This window comes from Dysidea avara, chromosome 13 (assembly GCF_963678975.1).
Source record: "Dysidea avara chromosome 13, odDysAvar1.4, whole genome shotgun sequence".
Classification (NCBI taxonomy): Eukaryota; Metazoa; Porifera; class Demospongiae; order Dictyoceratida; family Dysideidae; genus Dysidea; species Dysidea avara.
Genome location: NC_089284.1, coordinates 14,069,874 through 14,089,648, shown reverse-complemented (window position 1 = coordinate 14,089,648; position 19,775 = coordinate 14,069,874). Strand labels below are relative to the sequence as shown.

The following is a 19,775-nucleotide window of genomic DNA, read 5'->3' as shown; positions in this document are numbered from 1 at the left end:
ATCGTGGACTTACCTTGTCATCCTTTGTGTCCCATTTGTCTTTGCTGACAGCACAAGGTGTCAACTCATGGTAGCTAGTACATGATCGCTCTAACTTAAAATTCCTAATTTTTCCTTGTACTTGCAGAAAACTAAGTGATAAAGCTAGTTTGTCATGCAAATAATTATAGCCTCATATGTCTAGCATAACCCATTCCTTTAACATGAAGTTCACTAATGATGAGTTATGAAGAATTTTAAAGCTATAACAGATCATGACAAAAAGTGCTCAAGAACAAGGGAAATCACCACACTGATGTACAAATTTAATCCCTCAAGATATTATAGGAATAACAAACTATAATTTGTACATCATGTGATGATCTCCCACGTTTAAACCATTTTTGTTGCATTGAACCCTACTAGTTTTAAAATTCTTAATTTCATCTTACACCTGTAATAGCAACACAGCATTCAAAAACAGAGTAAAATCTGTGCTGAGACTATAAAGATTGGCACAGAAGAGCTGTGGATTGAGAGGTGAGGACCACAATCCCATAACAGTTTTGCACTTCATTAAAGCTCTGACTGCTCTATTAGAGTATTTGACTATTCTTTTAATCATTTTAGTATCTTTTCAACTATGCTGGCATAATAGACTAACAAGTCAGCATAATAGGAATATTTTTAAATGCAAAATGCATATGCCACACATTTCAGAAACAAGATTGAAATACTCTAATACAGCAGTCAGGAAATGCTGATACATGTTAATAAATATTCACCTCTCAAGCTATAATCTTGATTCTGAAAACATATTGAGAATAATAGGCTTGATTTTTGAACATTGCTCAAAACCATAATACTGCAAATGATAAAAGTTTGGCACAACGTAACAGTATGTGAAGCAGGTTGGCAGATAAAAATTTGAGAAATTTACCGTGAGCCAAGTATAAAATAGAATTGGCAAATAAAGTTTGGTGAATTTTCTTCGATTCACCAAATTCACCAAACTTTAGTCACACCAAAGTTTCATTGTTTACGGTAGGCTATTATTTTCAAAGCACACTTCTATTACAAGAAATATAAGATTTTATCCTGAGGGAGGCTTGGCCCCTCTTTTCTAACTAGGAGGCCTGTAGTCTTCTAGCCTTTCCTTTCTGCTACCTATAACTAGATGCGTCATGCATGCATGGTTTTACATAACTAGCAATATTTAAAAGTGTGCATCAATTAGATCACCTTGCAGTCACAATTATTTGACCCTTGTATTGCTTTTAGCTGCACAAGAGTTTACAGGGCAGAGCATTAATAAAGGCTTCCCACATACATCCAGTTTTATGACTTTGAAGTACCATAACTCATTGTAGGAGTACACAATCAGTTTCAAACGTCGACTGGTTTTTGTAAAACATTATGAAAGAATTGTGTGAAAATTTTAGGTCAATAGCTTACTGTGTAGTCAAGTTACAGTTGGTTGAAGTCAGAATTTGATGTGTGTGGAAGTCTTGTTTTGTTAAATTTGGTCACAATTATTGCATCTATATTATACGAAGACAATTAAATATGAAGAAATTTAAATTATATATTTTGTATTTTAGTTTGGTTGTTTTCTAAATTAGTCAAAGCAGGTCTTCATCTTATTATTTGCTTTTATGATTTTTGTCTCAACTTAATCTTATAATGGGGGACCTACTTTAGTGGAACAGTCCTACTAAAATATACCAACTCTAACAGATCCTTCGTAGGGTTGCGATCCAATACAAAATATCATACATGTATAAATGTAAGGCAAACAATGTGGCCTGGGGAGTCACGATAGATGTGGCAAGGGTAGCACCTTTAAAAGGATAAAATTAATGTTGAGGCATGCATGTGAAATGGTGATCTCCTTTCCAATGTAAATAGTTGACGGCAATGGCTGCATTCACTTGTTGTCAACATTCATCTAGACTTTTATACAAATGCAGTAAAACTTCCTGAAATAGAAATTCTGTAAACAATTTCTAGGAATTTGTCAAAAAAATGTATAGTTGGACTTGGGTATCCCCACTGATACTACTAAATCACTATGATGGCAAGTTCCATTGTTTCAGTATCATTATGATCCCTACACTATGGTTTAAATCTTCTAGACTTTTCATACAATTACTTTATATAACAACTTGCAGTATAAAGGGAACAAGGAACTCTATTGGTTTACACCTGTAAGCAGGATGGTCTCCATAATTCTATTATAAAACTGCTATACAAAATACAGTGCCTCTATCTTCTTACCAAGTGGTGTTTTCCTTCATTTAAATTGTCTTCATATTCACCTTTGGGATCCATATAAAGTTTTTTAATACTTTGTAACATTGAAGAGACTCTGTGAGTATTAGTTTGGTTGTTTTGTTTCTTCAGGAGTTTATTACTATCTCTTTCATTACATTGCACCGTTTCAGTAGTTTCCTTTGTGTTAAAGCAGTAATGGATGAAGGATTCTTCAACATGTAGAGTCAAGTCCACCTGTTGGAATGAAAAGCACATAAGCATTTCAATAATAAGCAGACAGCAGCAATTAATGGTAAGCAAAATCATACAACAGCAGCAAGAGCATAAGCAAACAGCATTTCTGACAAAGTACCATTCTATATAATATTTTAAATCAGTCAAAATGATGATCTATGCAGTTAAAATGAGGTTTTATTTTCTTACTTTACATTAATAAATCTTCTTAGGATTTAGTAATAGTAAGACATGGAAAGTTAGCATCTTTGAAGTAGAATGATGCTAAGGCAATGTCAAGGTTTGCTATTGTTATATTGCTTCCTCTAAATGTTTATACTTCAACGATGCAAAGACCTTCTTTATTATTTTCCGTCACAGCACATGTGCAGCAACAGTAGCAAGTAATACACATGCACAAAATCTGGTTACAGCAAATAATAAAGACAGCAGCAGCAGCAGCAGTAAGGACAAAATCATACAGCAGCAGCAATAGTATGCATACTATCCATTGTGATGTGATTTATGTATGCATATCAACCATGCCTGTATTTTCATCTTCACAACCACATTCACATATCAACACACGACTACATCTATTATAAACTTCACAGTACAACATAAATAAGATATAATTACAAAAAAAAGTAACCTGCACTGGTGGCAAAATTAAAGGAAACATAATTATTGCATTGAAGTAGCTTATTAAAACCAAACAAATTTATCCTTTGATCTCAGGTGTGAAAATGCTACTACATAAATTAATAACTAATCACAATTGTGAAAGAAACTGTGCTGGATATATGGTATACATTGGAACCAACAGTTGAAATGTTGCAACTATACATATGGAACTGAAGATTGAAAGCCAGAACCCTTCTAGAAAAACAGTTCAAATTGTTACAAGTTTTATAAAGAATGACCTACCTGGAACCAAACGCTCTATCCAGTAATCAAACAACACCAGTGAAATTACAATTATGTACTTACACTTAGTATTTAAAATTAACCAACCTTAAGTGCTAAACGTTTTAGAGCTGCAATATCCTGAATTCCTTTAATATCATCAACAGCCAAACCAATCTAAAGTACAGCAATGTGTGAAACAGGTTACATTTATGCACAGTTGTACCAACACTGCAATGGCTATGAAAGTTTTATGCTTAATAATTGTTATAGTTTCAAGAAAAGCATCATTTTAGTCCAGCATTTGTACTGACATAATTACTTTTGGTATTACTTACATTTTAGGATAAGTATAAAATAATAATCAAACGGTACGTACGGTAGTACCTAGGATTGCGGTGAAACTTTCGTGCACCGCCCAAAATTTCGCCTTCAAAAATCATCCTAGAAACATTTTACACGACGAAAATCACCTTTACGGAATAGTACTAGTCCATATAATACATGCTACAGCATTAAATATAACAAAACACTTAAAGGTGGCCGGATATAGAATTTTTTTAAAAATCACCAAACTTTTTTTTTAGAATATACTAAACAAACTACATAATCACAATGAATAAAATACAACGAATAAAATACAACGAATAAAATACAACTACTGGGAAAGGGGAACAACAAAGAAAGAAAAACTACAGGGAAAGGGGAAAGTCATCATCACTACCTTGCAGAGCCCAATACCTTAAAATCATTTGAGCATTATTCACCCATAAACAAACAGAGAGTTGTTGAAGTAGATTTTTTCTGGCTATTTTAGGTGAAACGCCACTATGGGTGGTGGTACGATCAGCAATAGAAGAATTAAGAACTGACAAAGCAAAAGGTGTCCATACCCCAAAACTTTCCACAACTAGTGGAATGAAATCACCTCCTGCCTTCTCCAATATAGTAAGGTGCTTCGCATCCTTAGCCATCTCTCCAGCTGTAGCAGCCACCCCAGCACAGGAAGTGGAGGAAGAAACATGAGCAGGCTGAGTAGTGCTGTGGACAGAGACATCAATATAGGCAGGACGACCAAGTTGATAGTCAGGATGGAAATCGCCAAAACTCAAATTTTAGTCTGTCTGACTGACTGCCTCACTGACCACAGTCGCAAGGCTAGAGGTTAAACGAAGCAGCATATGGTCACCATTTTACGTCACAATAACAAACTCACCAGTGGGATGTGCCTTTTGGGGTTCCAACGAGTGTAGGTCCTCTGCGCCTTGTCTTTTCTTTAATCTTCAATCAGGCTGCTTGTCTTCTTCATCCAACGAAACCATATCGAGGTGTTAATTTTCCGTATCAATGCTTTCTTTCAGCAGCATATTTAAATTCCATGGAATTATTTCAGAGCTGGATTTCAGAAACACTTCAGTCCTGACGCTACTATGAGAGGTACACTTGCAAGATATCTGCAACTTCACGATTGCGATCCGGTTCACAATAGGTTTGCGACCACGCCCTATGTCACCCACCAAATAAAGATCTATAATGAAAGAGTACTGAGACCTGACCTCTTAACAATCTAGCTAGCTATTTACTTAACAATAAACAAGATCACCTCAGGTCTAGCTATAGCTGCACACCGCTTGGCTGACTCAAGATATACTCTAATGCAACAGTAAGTCTAATACAGCAGTCATGTATGACAAGTTACATTGTTATGGTAGACATAATTATTTTTATAAGAAAAAGAAGCAAGCACAATATAAAATTAGTATTATTGCTCTAAAGAAGACAGGTACCCCTCAGCAACAGCAAGGTCGACAGCTGGAGGCACACAGGGACGTTTGGATCTAGAACGTGATCCCCTGATACACATTACTGAAGAGTGCAGCAAGGAGAACTCCAAACTACAGCGAAGCCTGCCCATCACCACAGAATATGGGGATCTCCACCTCTCATTGAGCAAATGGGAAAGATGTTTATAAGTGATGGTATCTGCCTTTCCCATACCTACAGATGCGGAAAATACAAGTGGATTAATACAAGTTACATTGTAGCTAACTGTGCTACAACCAAAAAAACGAAAACAAACTAGTATTTTAATTTAAAAGTGAAGTAGGGATTTATGCAAAAAAAGTAGTGAAACAAGAGATGAATAATAGTGTTACAGCATAGTTCAGTGGGAAAGTCCCTACTTTGGCACATTAGCTATTATTATTTTGTTCAATGCCAAAGTAGGGACTTTTCACTGAGCTATGCATCACTCATCTCTTGTTTCACTACTTTTTTTGCATAAATCCCTACTTTACTTTTAAATTAACAATTTTTAAATACTAGTAATAATCTGAATGGGTTAAAATATCAATGTGTGTAGCTAACCTCACATAATAAGTTTTTCAAATGCCACTGTCATACTGAAAAACTTTACTCTATTGCACATTTATGGTCTAATTTTAGAATACTAACTTTTTGGACACACTGTACAGTTTTAGATGAACAATATTTAGAATAGCATCTTCCTCGGCAGTTACACAAGAATTTTCACAACATTTATGAACTTTCCAAGTGTCTATGCAAGAATTGGTCTATGCAAGAAGTAGCCTTTACAACTTCCCATCATTTTAGATACGTTTTTCATGAGTACTGCTGTATCACTAGTGCTCACATTAGAGTAGAGGGTGGGAATCACCTATAGGGTTCAAAATGTATCAGGGCAGTGGTGACAAACTTCAAACATTATTATGTGCCTCTGGGCAGGCTTAAACGTATGCAGATTTCATGATAGTGTTTATATATAGCTTTCCAAGATGTCCAAGCCAATACTTAGTCACTCAAATGCATTCCCAAGGTCACTATAGAGTGGTGTCTGGGCTTTTATATCCACACCCAGAAGTCCAACTCCAATAAGTATACCTGACAAATTTAAGCAAACTAGCATGAGAAGTGTTAGCCAGTAGTGTAGCCATCTTGCGCTGGTGTTATTTAAACCATTGATGTACTACAATGATTGGTTTTCTAAAATCAGGTCACATTTACAAATTAAATTAGATCCCTAATTCATTTTAAATCAATAATTTTTAGTTCTTTTGTTATAGCATACAGCTATACACATGTGACCATTCTGTTAAGGTAGCTGCCGCATTGGAGTATTTCGAGTCAGCCTCTCACCTACCAAGGAGCTGGTCACTATTCCATATTTTCATTGTGCTAGCATTATAAATACAGCTAGATCTATAATAAGGGGTGTGTCATCGTAATCAAGTAAATAGATTGTGGTCTCTTTGTTCAATTATCATTATTTTATCAACCAAGATTGTTAACGGGCATGGCTTGAGCCTATTGTGAAGTTACAGGTATCCACTGGGTGTCCAGTACCTCTTACAGTAGCGTAAGCGTTTGATATGATTTCATAGCATGAAGAAGATGATGTCCAGCCTGATTGAAGATAAAAGGAAAGATAAGATGCAGTGAGCACACACTTGTTGGAATCCCAAAAGGCACATGCCACTGGTGAGTTTATTATTGTGGCATAAAACTGTGGCTGTGCACTGCTTTGTTGGCCTCCAGCCTTGCAACTGTGGCCAGGCAGGCTTGCAAATGAAAATTTGAATTTCGATAATTTTCTATATTTGACTACCTTTAAGTGCTCTTGTTTTATATTATTCCGTAAAGGTAATATTCATCATGTAAGATGTCTCTAGGATGACTTTAAAAAGTAGCATTTTAGGTGGCACACGTCACTTTTGGGGTGATCTCTACTTACGTAAACAGTACTACCATACTGTATGATAGTATCATACAGTACAATAGTACTGTATGTTAGAGATCATGAAGGTTTGGGCTTTTTGGCCACAAAGATCACCCCAAAATTAGCTTCACAGTACTTTCATGGCACTTTGGAAGCATTGGGGAGGTAGAATTGTCTTCAGAGCGGCCGAAAAGCTCTGATAAGTTGCTACAGAATTTAAAAATGTTATTTAACAGAATTTTCTACTGACCAACTAACTTCCTGACTCCTTCACATAAGTGTAAATTAATAACAGCTAAGGCTACGAGCTTGGCTTTTTCACTGTTAGATATTGCTTCAGCTCGAACATTGCCTTTTTAGTATACTGCAGTACGTGCAGCACATTTTTAAATTCTGTAGCAACTTATTAGTAGCATTTTTGGCCGCTCTGAAGACAATTCTACCTCCCCAATGCTTCCAAAGTGCCATGACATCATAGGCTTACCTTTGTCCTCCTTTGTGTCCCATTTATTCTTGCTGATAGCACAAGGTGTCGATTCGTGGTAGCTGGCAAGTGATGGCTTTCCTATATTTGTAACGGAAATTGTCCATATTTTCTGTAGTGACTGGATTGAATACTGCAGAGGCATTTCTCATAATGTTCTTCATTTGTAACACTGTGCAGTGGGCTGACCATAGCTGAAAATGAAGCATAATGACTACTTCATTTTTTCAGTAATTGATAGTTGGGACGTGCATTCAGATGAAAACATTAAGTATGGTGCCATTCTTTCTTTTGATGCGGTACATGCTGGTTCGCTCAGTCATACAAAAGTAAACAAATAAGTAGGAGAAAAAATTAGGAATACCTATTTTTCTGCTCTACTATTGTGCCTAAACATTTACAGTTGACAAATCAGATACATTTACCAGCAAATTTGTCAAAATGATTGGCATCAGTATAATGAACACTATCCACATAGAGTATGCAATGTAAGGATAAAAAAGACTGTTCCCTTCATCAGCATCTTCCTGGCTGTTAAAAAATATCCCATCAAAATCAAGCTCTCCAGTAGTCATCACCATGGTCTTTACCACAGAACGAGCAGGAGATGAAAATGCTGATCGCACGCCCTGCAAAACAAAAATTATGATACTTTTTAAAAATGTACACAACCATGCCATAAGATCTTAATTTTTATGACTTACTGGTCGAAAAAATATCATGTAAAATGTTAGACCAAAAGAAATCACAAACAAGGTAGAAAGCAAAATCATTTTCATGAAAGTTTGTAAAATATCCACAAACATCAGAACATACACTCCAGTATCAGGAAATTTCTTCAAAAACAACACCAGATCTAACCAGGCAAGTAGTAAGGTAAATGCACCAAACTGCCACTGCCAAGATTCAGGACATTGACATCCAGGTTGTAAACCATAATACACAAAAATTATGGAGGATGTAAACAAACAATCTTCCATCCAATTGTCTAGCTCAAGGAAATATTCTTGACGTCTGTAGTACATTTGAATAAGTTCCATAAAGATTCGGAAGAGGGAAAACAATATGATGATGATCGCAGCTCCACGCAGGAAAGATTGGTAATTCTCTATAAAATATTTTAAACTTATTTATTTATTGAATACTATACACACATTTACCTTTACAGTCATCATCATCATTATCAATTGCTACAAATCGGTAACAAACATAATGTATACAGTTACGCATGTAACAAAGTAACTGCAACAATAATTGTCTTCATTACTGATTAAAACTGGATATTTATATATAGAATGGTGGTGGAGGACATACTGCACTTCATCAAGAAGAGGAATAAACTTAATTTCAATCCTACGCAGTCAACTCCACTCTCTTCACAATGCATTTTTCTTTTACTGTCACTTTGTACAACCGCAGTAAAATTCAAACATGCAATATATCATGCTCTGAAATTTGGACACTTGAAAGGAGTCCAAAAGTAAATATGGTATCAAACTTTCATGGGAATCTGATAAACCTTACTTACCTTAGCAAAAGTGTGATCGATTAACAAAGTTTTGTTGACAAGAGTTCTAGGGGCCAGTTGAACTTGAATTGATTATAGTGATAGCCTGAGATATTTGAGATAAATAGGCCTTCATAGCCAGAGCATGTGAAACCAGAAACCAGCACAAAACTTTCTGTGATGTTGGGATATAACTAGTGCAAACATCAGTGAGTCAGGTTATTGGCCAACGTGCTGCTCTCCCAATTTATGATTGCCATTAACATTCCACCCACTGCCCCACCCTTAACTCCTTTGATAGTGTTGTAGAATGGCACCACTGAAAAAAACTATCTACAATGATGGTAAAGTCTGTACAGGAAGCTTGTGGCACTCTGAATGATATTAAGCAGGTGTATTAACAATGAAGATTTAGCCTTAGCCTGTATATAGTGAGCGAAGATGTGGGAATCTTTCACATACACACATACATTTTTTTATAATACACTATAGTATAAGCTAATTAATTTATTGTTTTGGTGCTTTCTGTTGGTGTATTCCTCACAAGTATTTAAAATTTCTAATACTTGTCTGTGATGTGCATGTGTGTGTGTGTGTGTGTGTGTGTGTGTGTGTGTGTGTGTGTGTGTGTGTGTGTGTGTGTGTGTGTGTGTGTGTGTGCACGCACATGTGTATATCAGACACAATGAATGACAATATAATTATAAGTTGATACAACTGTACATTAGCAACTTACGTATTGAGTAATTCTGCATGGCTACATATACAAAACAGGAAATAAATTATATTGTGCTACAATGAATCTAGCCCAGTGGCATGTATTAGGCCTTAATAAAGCAATAGAGGATATGTACATCACATTATTCAAACAAAAAGTTGTAGGTAAAAAAGTTGAACTAGTACAACTAAAATTTATTAATTGTTGTAAAAAGTAGTGAAACAAGAGATATGAACGATGGTAGCCATTAAAACATAACTATGTGGGAAAATCCCTGCTATCACCATATATTCAATGCCAAAGTAGGGATTTTCCCTCATAGCTATGTTGTAATCATTCAAATATCTTGTTTCATTACTTTTTATTGCTGGAACCCTACTTTATTTTTAAGTTAATTGTACTAGTTTGTTAACTTTTTTGATATAGCATAGCTATGCTGTACATATGTGATTGTGACTGCTTTATTAGAGTATATCAATCTCCCTGCTTGTCTCAAATTAGCTATGTAGCAGAGTAAGGGGCATGGTTTGTGTTTGTCATATCTAGTTTTCTACAGCAAAACTGCAGCTGGTTGCAGCTAGATCATTAAGGGGAGTTGCACTGATTGTTAAGTGTGAGGCACATGTTCTAATCATTTAGGGGTGTGGTCAGATCAGCCATCATTTTATACTTGCTTTTACAAGTGCAGCTACACATATCTACTCCACCTACACTGGCTTAAGCACTTTAAATAGTCTTGTGACATATAAATACACTCTTCTTAGGAAAGTGCTGATGCAGGAAATTAATGTCTCCGTATAGAGGTTATCCGTCTATGTCATTTTAAGTTAGTAATGGTTACTAGACGCCATGTTTTTGAGGCAAAAATCAATTGAACCAATACGAGAAAATGACACTTTTTGCAATTTTGCACAATTGAAGAATGATTGGGGGGAACTGCTACATCATGTGAGTTACTTATATTATTATTATTATTATTAGCACTTTACAGTGACCAGCACTGAAGGTCTGACAGCAACATGTGCTGCAGCCTTAGGATTACCTAACCTAATTTCAGGGACTTAGACCTAATGACTTGACTTACTGACTGATAAGGTGTAACAGAAAAGGGGCCAAAGTAAGGAAAAAAATCCCTCCAACCCCAGGATTCGAACTGCAGGTCACCCAATGTCTAGTCGGGGCCACACTCAGTCTTCCTCCAGGAGGGATGGATTTTCTTCCTTAAACCTAAAGTATTTATTATTAGCACTTTACAGTGACCAGCACTGAAGGTCTGACAGCAACATGTGCTGCAGCCTTAGGATTACCTAACCTATTATATTAATAGCCAATTGAAGTGCGGGAATAAAGGAGACTGGGTTAACTCAGCAATACAAGCCAGCGAGCAGCTGGAGTTTAATGACCCTGTTTCTTCCAGCTGCAAAGCGATATTACTAAGCAATAAATAACATAACAATTTTCACCACAGCTTTCTTATTTTTACTAGCGTTCTTTGGCTTGTAACTCGCTCTTGCATCATGCATTCACAAAGACAACTTGTAATTAGACAGAAAATATGTAGTGTGATGTAAAACAGATAACTTATATATGGTTTCCTTGCATGATGAAGAAGACGACCATGTAAAAGGAAAGGCAAAGTGCAGAAGGCAGATATGTATCAGAACCAGAAAAGGCATTTGCCACCGGTGAGTTTGTTATTGTGGCATGAAATTGTGGCCGTCACTTCTTTGTTTGGCCTTGACTGTGATCAGGCAGGCAGTGAGGAAGTGAGGCAGGCAAGCTGACTAAAATATGGCTTTTGACAAATTTAAAAAAATCAATATCTGGCTGTCTGTGGGTGTTTTCTCGCTGGATTTGAAGTTAGATACACTAAGGCTATTCTGTAAAAGTGATTTTCATTGCATATCATGTTTCTATGATGACTTTTACCACCAGTATTTTGGGCGGCGCATGTCACTTTAGGGGGAGCCCTACTGAACAGTACTACCATACTGTTTAATGCTAGGGCTCCCCCTAAAATGACAAGGACAGCACTAAAAGTGCATCCATTAAAAATCATTCTAGAAATATCACACGCAATAAAAATTACCTTTACGGAATAGCCTTAGTCAATCTAAAATAAAATCCAGCATTGAAAACAAGAAACACAAACTGACAACCAGATATTGTATTAGCCAAAAACTAATTTTTAGTCTGCCTGACAGCCTGCCTGACCACAGTCGCAAGAAACAAAGCAGCACATGGCCACCATTTCATGCTACACTAACAAATCACTGGTGTCATGTGCCTTTTCTGGTTCTGACAAGAGTCTGTCCTCTGTTCTCTGTGCTTTGCCTTTCCTTATCTTCAATTACATGGTCGTCCTTTTCTTGCACAGAACACATACTAAGGCATTAATTGTCTGCATCATCACTTCCTTAGGGGAGCAAATTTAGATGCTATTTAAAGCATTTAGGCAATTGTAAGTGGAGTATATACATGTAGCTGCACTTTAAAAATGATTGCATTATCCTGCCATGCCTCAAAATGATTAGAGCAAGCTGACATGCCATCAGACTCAGGAACAGTTTGTCAATTGACGTTGTGACATTCTCCATTATGGAATTATTTAAAAACTAACTACCCAGAAAATAAAATTACCTGTAATTGGCTCATAATTTTCTGGCAGATTTACAGCAGACAAATACTGCAAGTGTAGCTTTTATGCTGTTTATTTTTTTTTTAACTTGGTTATATTATAATTACATATTAATAGTTTTTAAAGTTGTGTCCATGGTCGCCCATTTCCCAATGGTGACTATGCACTTTCAATGATAGCATTGTGCAATAACAAATAAAAGTGCAATTAAATATATTTGCTTACATGCAGCTGGGCTATTGTGACCAACTTCCTAAAAAAATCTCCATTTGACATTACATTGTAAATTTTTGTTCATCCAAATAATTATTATTCCTTTAGCAGTATTACAGTACATGGAGAATGATCAACAAAGAAAGAAAGCATGTCATTGAAAAACTAATACACTAAAAATGTTGTCTAGCAACAGGATTGTTCTGAACTGGGTGTACAGAATGAGAATGGATTTAAAAATTGAGTCACAAAATAATTAATCACTATGTTTCATTCTAACTTACAAATCCCATCAAATGCTTTATGCATACCTTTAGTGATACCTATAAAAATTAAGCACTACATAATTTTATATTTATACGCTGAATGCACATGTACATAAATACAGTGTATGCCATTACATGATTTATATAATTTTGCATATGTGAGACCTGACTTTAAAACTAACCACTGTCTCTTAACATGAAAATATATGTACATTTTTAAAGCTAATCTATATTAGAACAACAAGGCAGTAAAAAGGATGTGGCCCTTCCAAAAAGGCTTGAATGAAAAAGTTGTGAAATCAAAGGGGGTGCTGTAGAAAGTTTAGCTACATTATAAGTCACCTGTAGAGTGTTCAATCACCCAAAAATGTTGAGCATTCAGCCATGTAACAAGTCACACAGAGTTTAGCTAAGTAACATAACGTAGAGCATTTCATTATGGAACAGGTCAACCTATTAGCTACATGGTATTATTTTTCCTTCTGAAATTTAGCAACTAAAAAACAGCTCAAATAGACACATAGTCACGTATCTTGTTCCTGTAGTATAAAGACAAAAGTGAAGCCCCAAAACTGGCAATAAGCTGCCTTTGGGGTGATATGTATACCAAAACAACCAAACTGTAAAGAAAGGTAGGGCTACACCACTGGTATCGGTATCAGGCCGATATTGCTGTTTTCATGAAGTATCAGAATTGGCCATTATACTGTTGCAGATACCAAATAATGTTCGTTTGTACTTGCTTATTTTACTAGCACAGTGGGCATCTAAAAGCATCAAGTATAACACTAATAGCTAACTACCAACTGATCTATGCTGAAACCTACATGTGAAAATACTTTACTGAGAAAAAGATCGATATACTGTAATAGAACAGTCAATAACTCTAATAGAGCAATCAGGTAGAAGTGACTGTTTCAGTATTAGAATATTTTGTGTTTTTGTAAGCACCATTATGATATTATCTACACTTCTCCAGAAGAATACTGGAATATCCACTGGTTTGCATTTTAGTGACTTCCTTCTTTGTGAATCTTTATTGGCTACTTCATTATAAACACAGGGGTGTAGCCAGGCTTTTGGTGATCCCAGGGCCTAGCTGTAGGCTAAAGACCAAAACAAATCAAGTGGAATGTTCTTGGGAGAAGGCCAGAGTGCTTCCCCCTACACCACGTCTGAACGAAAATCATGCATACACAAAATGTGCCCTTAGGCAGTAACATTAAAAGGTGCTGTTTGTGCATCTAGCTAGCTAAAACCTACACACTGCTGTTTATGCAGCTTATAGAAACTATAAACCTATTGTAGCTAATACTAACTTAATCTTCACTTCCAGACAGCCAACTTCAAATTTTCTAGCACATGGAACCCTCCACACTTGAGTTGCTTAGTTTGCAATACTTCCTTCCGGGTATACATTATTCTCGGTCAGCCCTCCTGTTGATGGTCAGTAACTTTAGACTTGGCTTGTACTCCAATGTATTCGAGACATCACGTTCCCGCAACATGTGACAAATAAACAAACCATTCATCAGATAAATATACATCAACTATTTACAGTTTGTGCTCACCTGACACATGTATAACACGACCACTCAAGTTTATTGCAGCTGCTGCCTTGTAACATGTCTGCCTCAACCAATCAACACTCTTTTGCCATTCCCACCATGCGCTACTGATCATGTGATGCTATAAATCTTGATGATTTGCAATAATTCAGCATGAATGCAATGCGACCCTCAAGAGTAGTACAGAGGAACGCTAGTGTGCAAGTAGCTACCGGAGAGCTCCAGGGTTGTAAGATTTGATGTGATATTTAGTTTTAAAATATTCTGCCTCTGAAAGGGATGTTCATCCGGACCACCCCTCCCCCCTTCCTGGATACGTATATGCCCTTGATCTCCCCTCCACCAACTACACCTCCTTATTTATAACTACATACGTAACTTGCTACACTGCTTCTCTGAATACTGAGACCGATTTATCTCGATCTGATTCTGACTGCTCTATTAGAGTATCTCAAATTATTGATGCCCAGGCCTGGGCCCGGGTGGCCCGGGTTCTGGCTATGCCTCTGTAAACATGAACCATACTGAAAATGTGCACAAGAATACCATGAAATGCACTACATAATAAATGTGTGCACTATGGAGTAGCTACTTTAAGGAACTTAGTATCGGTACTTGTACGTGCAGATACTTCCCAGCTGAGTACTTGGTATTTGAAGTATTGGTAAAAGTGGAATCGGTGCAGCCCTAAGGAAGGGTACAGCTCTTCTACAAAAAATAGGGTGAAAAAGTTATGAAATCAAAAGTGCCAGGTGGCCAAGAAATGGCTGTGATGGTAAATAAATGGTAAAAATTTCAATACAAAATTCAGATGAATTTGGTTACGGGTATTATGGAGGAGGCAACACAAATTAACCTGAATTATTGTTATTAAAATTTTATCATTCACATACCATTACAACCATTTCTTGGCCACGGTGCAGGTGAACACTCTAATGGGTAACTCGCAACATATCTGAATTCTCTACATGATGACTCTATGCATATGAACTGTCTACAGTGTCACCAGTTTGCAGCTGAATCTCTACAGGGAATCTTGTAATGAAGCAGAACTAAGTGACCTACTATTAAACGGTACCTATTAAAATCACGTAATGTATAGTTTACACTATTATTCTGATACTCATAAGGTGTTTATATGGAGAACTCCAATAGTGTAGCTTTCTTAATGAGCTTTCCATCATTTAGAGTTTATGTGTGGACATCACAGCAGTCTTGATACTCCTCACCACCGACAATGAAATGAAGAAAAAGAATACAGGAATCACCATGAAAGAACTACAACTTAAGCGTGACTTTGGCAACAGAAATGACTAAATGTTTATCATTTTCCTGAGTGAAAGATGTATCCATGAAGACTGTACAGAAGGGGTTGTTGTGAACAAGGATTATAAGACAGTGTATTTACTGTATATGCATTAAAGACTAAAGGAATCGCCGTTGTAACTCACAAGTGCATGCATGTGTTAACTATACTTCAGTTACAATATCATGGTACTTCAGTTAACATGTTGATATAATAATGAAGAGTACATAGATTGTACTGAGGTCACCAGGGTAGAAAAGATGCAAAAGTTTGATAATTGATCAACAGAAATTATAGATATTCAATAATAGGTACCGGTGTTCAATAATTCATCTTACTATGGAATGAAGAAATCCATTACAACACGAACACTAATCAGAAACTATTGCTCAAACTTACATAAGATATTCTATGAGGAAGGTGCTACCTTTTGGAATCACAATAAACTGAAGTTAACATGCCTGCTGTAGGTTATACCTGCTTATAGTTATAACTTAAGTGCAGTGACTGGTGATGATTTGAGAACCACATTCAGGATGAGCAGTGTCTCAGTCAATCCTGTTGTGGCCAAAGTTCCAGTACAGTAGTGATGAAATCGACCGAAAGGGATGGACTGTATCAGGAAGCAAGGAGACATTATCATTAGTGACTTATGGTAATCAGTGAGCTTGTTCCTTGTGTGGCACATTTTGCAAGAGAGTCAATATTTAGAGTTTAATATACTGCAATTGGTTGCACAATCCGGATAAGACTAATGGCTGTGCTGGCATGACTTATTAGTGTGGCTAAATGCTTAGCTACATGTTTCCTAGTAAGTTAATAACAATGCAGTGTGTTGCTTGTCTGAGCTTGCCTGTGTACACTTGTCAGTCGCCCCACATTTAATTGTTATCAGGGTGTTGCTTAAAATTTATCGTGATGCAGTGTCAGTTATTAAGCTGCCTATCTTTGGATTTAACAACTGATATGGCTTGTGCTGAAGACGTATAGACAGCAGTGCTATCAGGTACTTCTTGATGCAATATGAAGAAGTTTGCTACAAGATTATTGTGCTTAATCACAGAAACACTGTAATTTTCACAAAATAACTATTATTTTTATCATTAGCTACCAGGCTTGTCTGTTCACGTTTTGTCATCAGCTTTCAGGCCTGTCTGTTTATGTTTTGTTTTGTCAAAAGCCACTGGGCTTGTTGGGTAGCTGATACGATCCAGACACGACATTTTTGATAACAGTTATTTTTGATACCTAACATTGTTTTTACAGCAACCTTCACTTTCAGACCTGGGCATTGATCTTGTCATAGCACTTATCCATTTATAAGCACACGTGTGAAGGACTAGACCAGCACTCCACAGAATGCCAAAGACCATAATAGTGTTCTACACATGCTCTAAAGTCTAATACAGAGTTATATAATTGTAGAGATTAGCTTGCATGCCCCATGCAACTTAGCTTAGCAGGCCAAATCCACAATCTTATGCCTTTTAGTATAAGGCGCAGGTGCTTATACCAAGGGTTTCAAAGATCTGGCCTACGAGATTAGGTTGGGATATGCCAGCTTAATCCCTATGACACTGAATTAGATTTCTAGAGCAAGTGTACAACACTATATGGTCTTTAGAGTGCTAGTCTATCCTTTCCACATGCACTTATAAATGGATAAGCACTATGACGAGATCGACACTTAGGTCTGGAAGCAAATGCTGCTGTAAAAACAATGTTAGGTATGAAAAATAACTGTTTTACAAATGTAAAAGTGTATTTTAAAAATATCTGTGTCCATGCCCATGTCTGTGTCTGTGTCTGACCATATTCGCCTTTTCCAACTACCAGAGCTTGTCTGTCAAGTGTTGTCATCAGCTGTTGGGCTTGTCTGTTCGAGTTTAGTCATCAGCCTCTGTTTAATTGTTGTAATAAGCTTTCACCATTAGCATGTTTGTGTATGTGCAGCTAACATCTTGCTATGTTGCAGTCTGTTATGCTACAGGATTATTTATATATGCTATAGGATTATTTATGTTATGTACGCTGCTACTGTTGCTCTCACCTTAGCTAACATGGCTACTACATGAGTGCTGTTGCTTGTATGTTAGTGTCGCATGCTGCTATTGCATAAGGGCACTGCTGTATGATGCACTGAGAGTGATGTTGCATGAATGTTGTTGTGCTCAATGAATTGTCAGACTGTAATGGCTCCTACTATTCTGCTTTTTCCCTACTCCTTAGGTTACTCACACTAGGCACTATACTTATGTCTGATACATACATGCACTAGCTAGATGGGTCACGGATGGTGTTATCAGATGCATTTACTGCTGGTAAAACAAAAAAAAATTGTGAAGGCTTAATGCTATGTACATTTGCACTGTTAATTCTGCTCTCGAATGCCACTTGAATGCTACTGCATGAACGTTATCACTGCTAGTATTGCTACCACTTGAAGGTTATTACTAGGCTTGAGCCAATTATGCTTTGAAAATTGCCTATTATGCTTTTGAGCAGTGCTCAAAAATCCAGCCTATTATGCTAAAAATTATGCTCTCAAAATCTAGATTATGCTCAAGCACTGACTGTTTTATTAGAGTATATCTGCATTTCTTGACTGCTGTATTAGAGTAAGTGACTGCTCTATTAGAGTACCTCGATCTTATTTCCATAAAGTGTGAATAATCAGTCAAGAAATGGTAAAAATAATAACACTACAAGGTTTTTGATATGAAATGCAGTAATAATGTGCAGTGTGTTCATGTTGTGCAGTATTTTTGGCATGCACATTGTGCATTTAATTAAAATTCTTGAAAATCATCCTATTATGCTGGTATAATGCTTGATGCTTTTGCTAACCTATTATGCTTGAAATTATGCCGGCATAATTGGTGCAAGCCTAGTTATTACTGCTGCATAAATGTAATTACAATTATATGAATTTTATTGCCGCTGCATGAACTTGGCTACTGCATGAATCTTATTGCTACCACATGATATTACATGATCCTTATTGCTACCACTGGGAGAGTGATGTTGCACATTAATGCATTGAAAGTATTGCACTTGAAAATTTGTGCTAATTTGTCATTTTTGTCTAATCAAACAAGCTCTAACATAAGTTATTACTATCTCGGACTCGTGTCAATAACTAAGATATTCTACTCCTGTAGTGATATAACTATAACAGATACCCAACCTGATTTGTTGCATACTATCTAGATTGCAGTATGTTGCATAGGTTGGGAAATCATGTTGCAACTCCTTAATCTCTACTTTGATTTTAGCAAGGTTTACACCTTGAAAGTTTACCAGGGCATCTAAAAGATTCAACTGGAATGTATAAGTAGTCTCAGGTAAGCGTTGAAAGTATTTCACTTGAAAATTTGTGCTAATTTGTCATTTTTGTCCAATCAAACAAGCTCTAACATAAGTTATTAATATGCGCAGAAGAAAAAAATGACAGACAATTATCATTTGTCAAGGCAATGAATTCTATTGCAAAAGTACCTCATTCTACTGCAATAGAGATGAATTCTATTGCAAATGGTACAAAGTCACTTACAAAGGTGACAAATTCAATTACAATGAGCATTGCTATACATGTTGTATTTCATAATTATAATGACACTGCTTTAATACTAACTAGTTTACAGACAAACTAAGCCAATGAATAGTTTTCAAAATCAGGTCACACATATTATTGCATGACATGTATGATTCAATCTTACATTCATCACTTTTTGGTGTTGGTGATGCCAAGGCAAATGCTGTTAAAAAGCCAAGGAATATCAAATAGGTAAACAAGTTGATGAGGTACAGTGGAAATCCAAATTTCTTCCACTTATAATTCAACAATCTGGCTGCAAGTGGATGATGTAGAAGGTCAATACATTCACTGTCAACCTATGAAAAATAAAATGCATGTGTACATACATCTATATATACCTCATTGTGTGGAAAAACATCTAAACTGTGA

The 19,775-nt window shown here is 36.4% G+C and overlaps 1 protein-coding gene across 1 annotated transcript in view; it reads right to left on the bottom strand.

Annotated features, from left to right (window-relative positions):
* Window positions 1-19,775, bottom strand: part of LOC136242475 (transient receptor potential cation channel subfamily A member 1 homolog) — a gene marked incomplete at its 5' end in the record, with an annotated part of 157,819 nt that overhangs the window by 11,237 nt on the left and 126,807 nt on the right. The window contains 8 exon segments of the mRNA XM_066033906.1: window positions 2,257-2,487; window positions 3,481-3,549; window positions 8,018-8,221; window positions 8,297-8,700; window positions 8,753-8,782; window positions 9,836-9,856; window positions 12,953-12,991; window positions 19,528-19,702. Of these exon segments, the coding sequence (XP_065889978.1) occupies window positions 2,257-2,487; window positions 3,481-3,549; window positions 8,018-8,221; window positions 8,297-8,700; window positions 8,753-8,782; window positions 9,836-9,856; window positions 12,953-12,991; window positions 19,528-19,702 (1,173 nt within the window).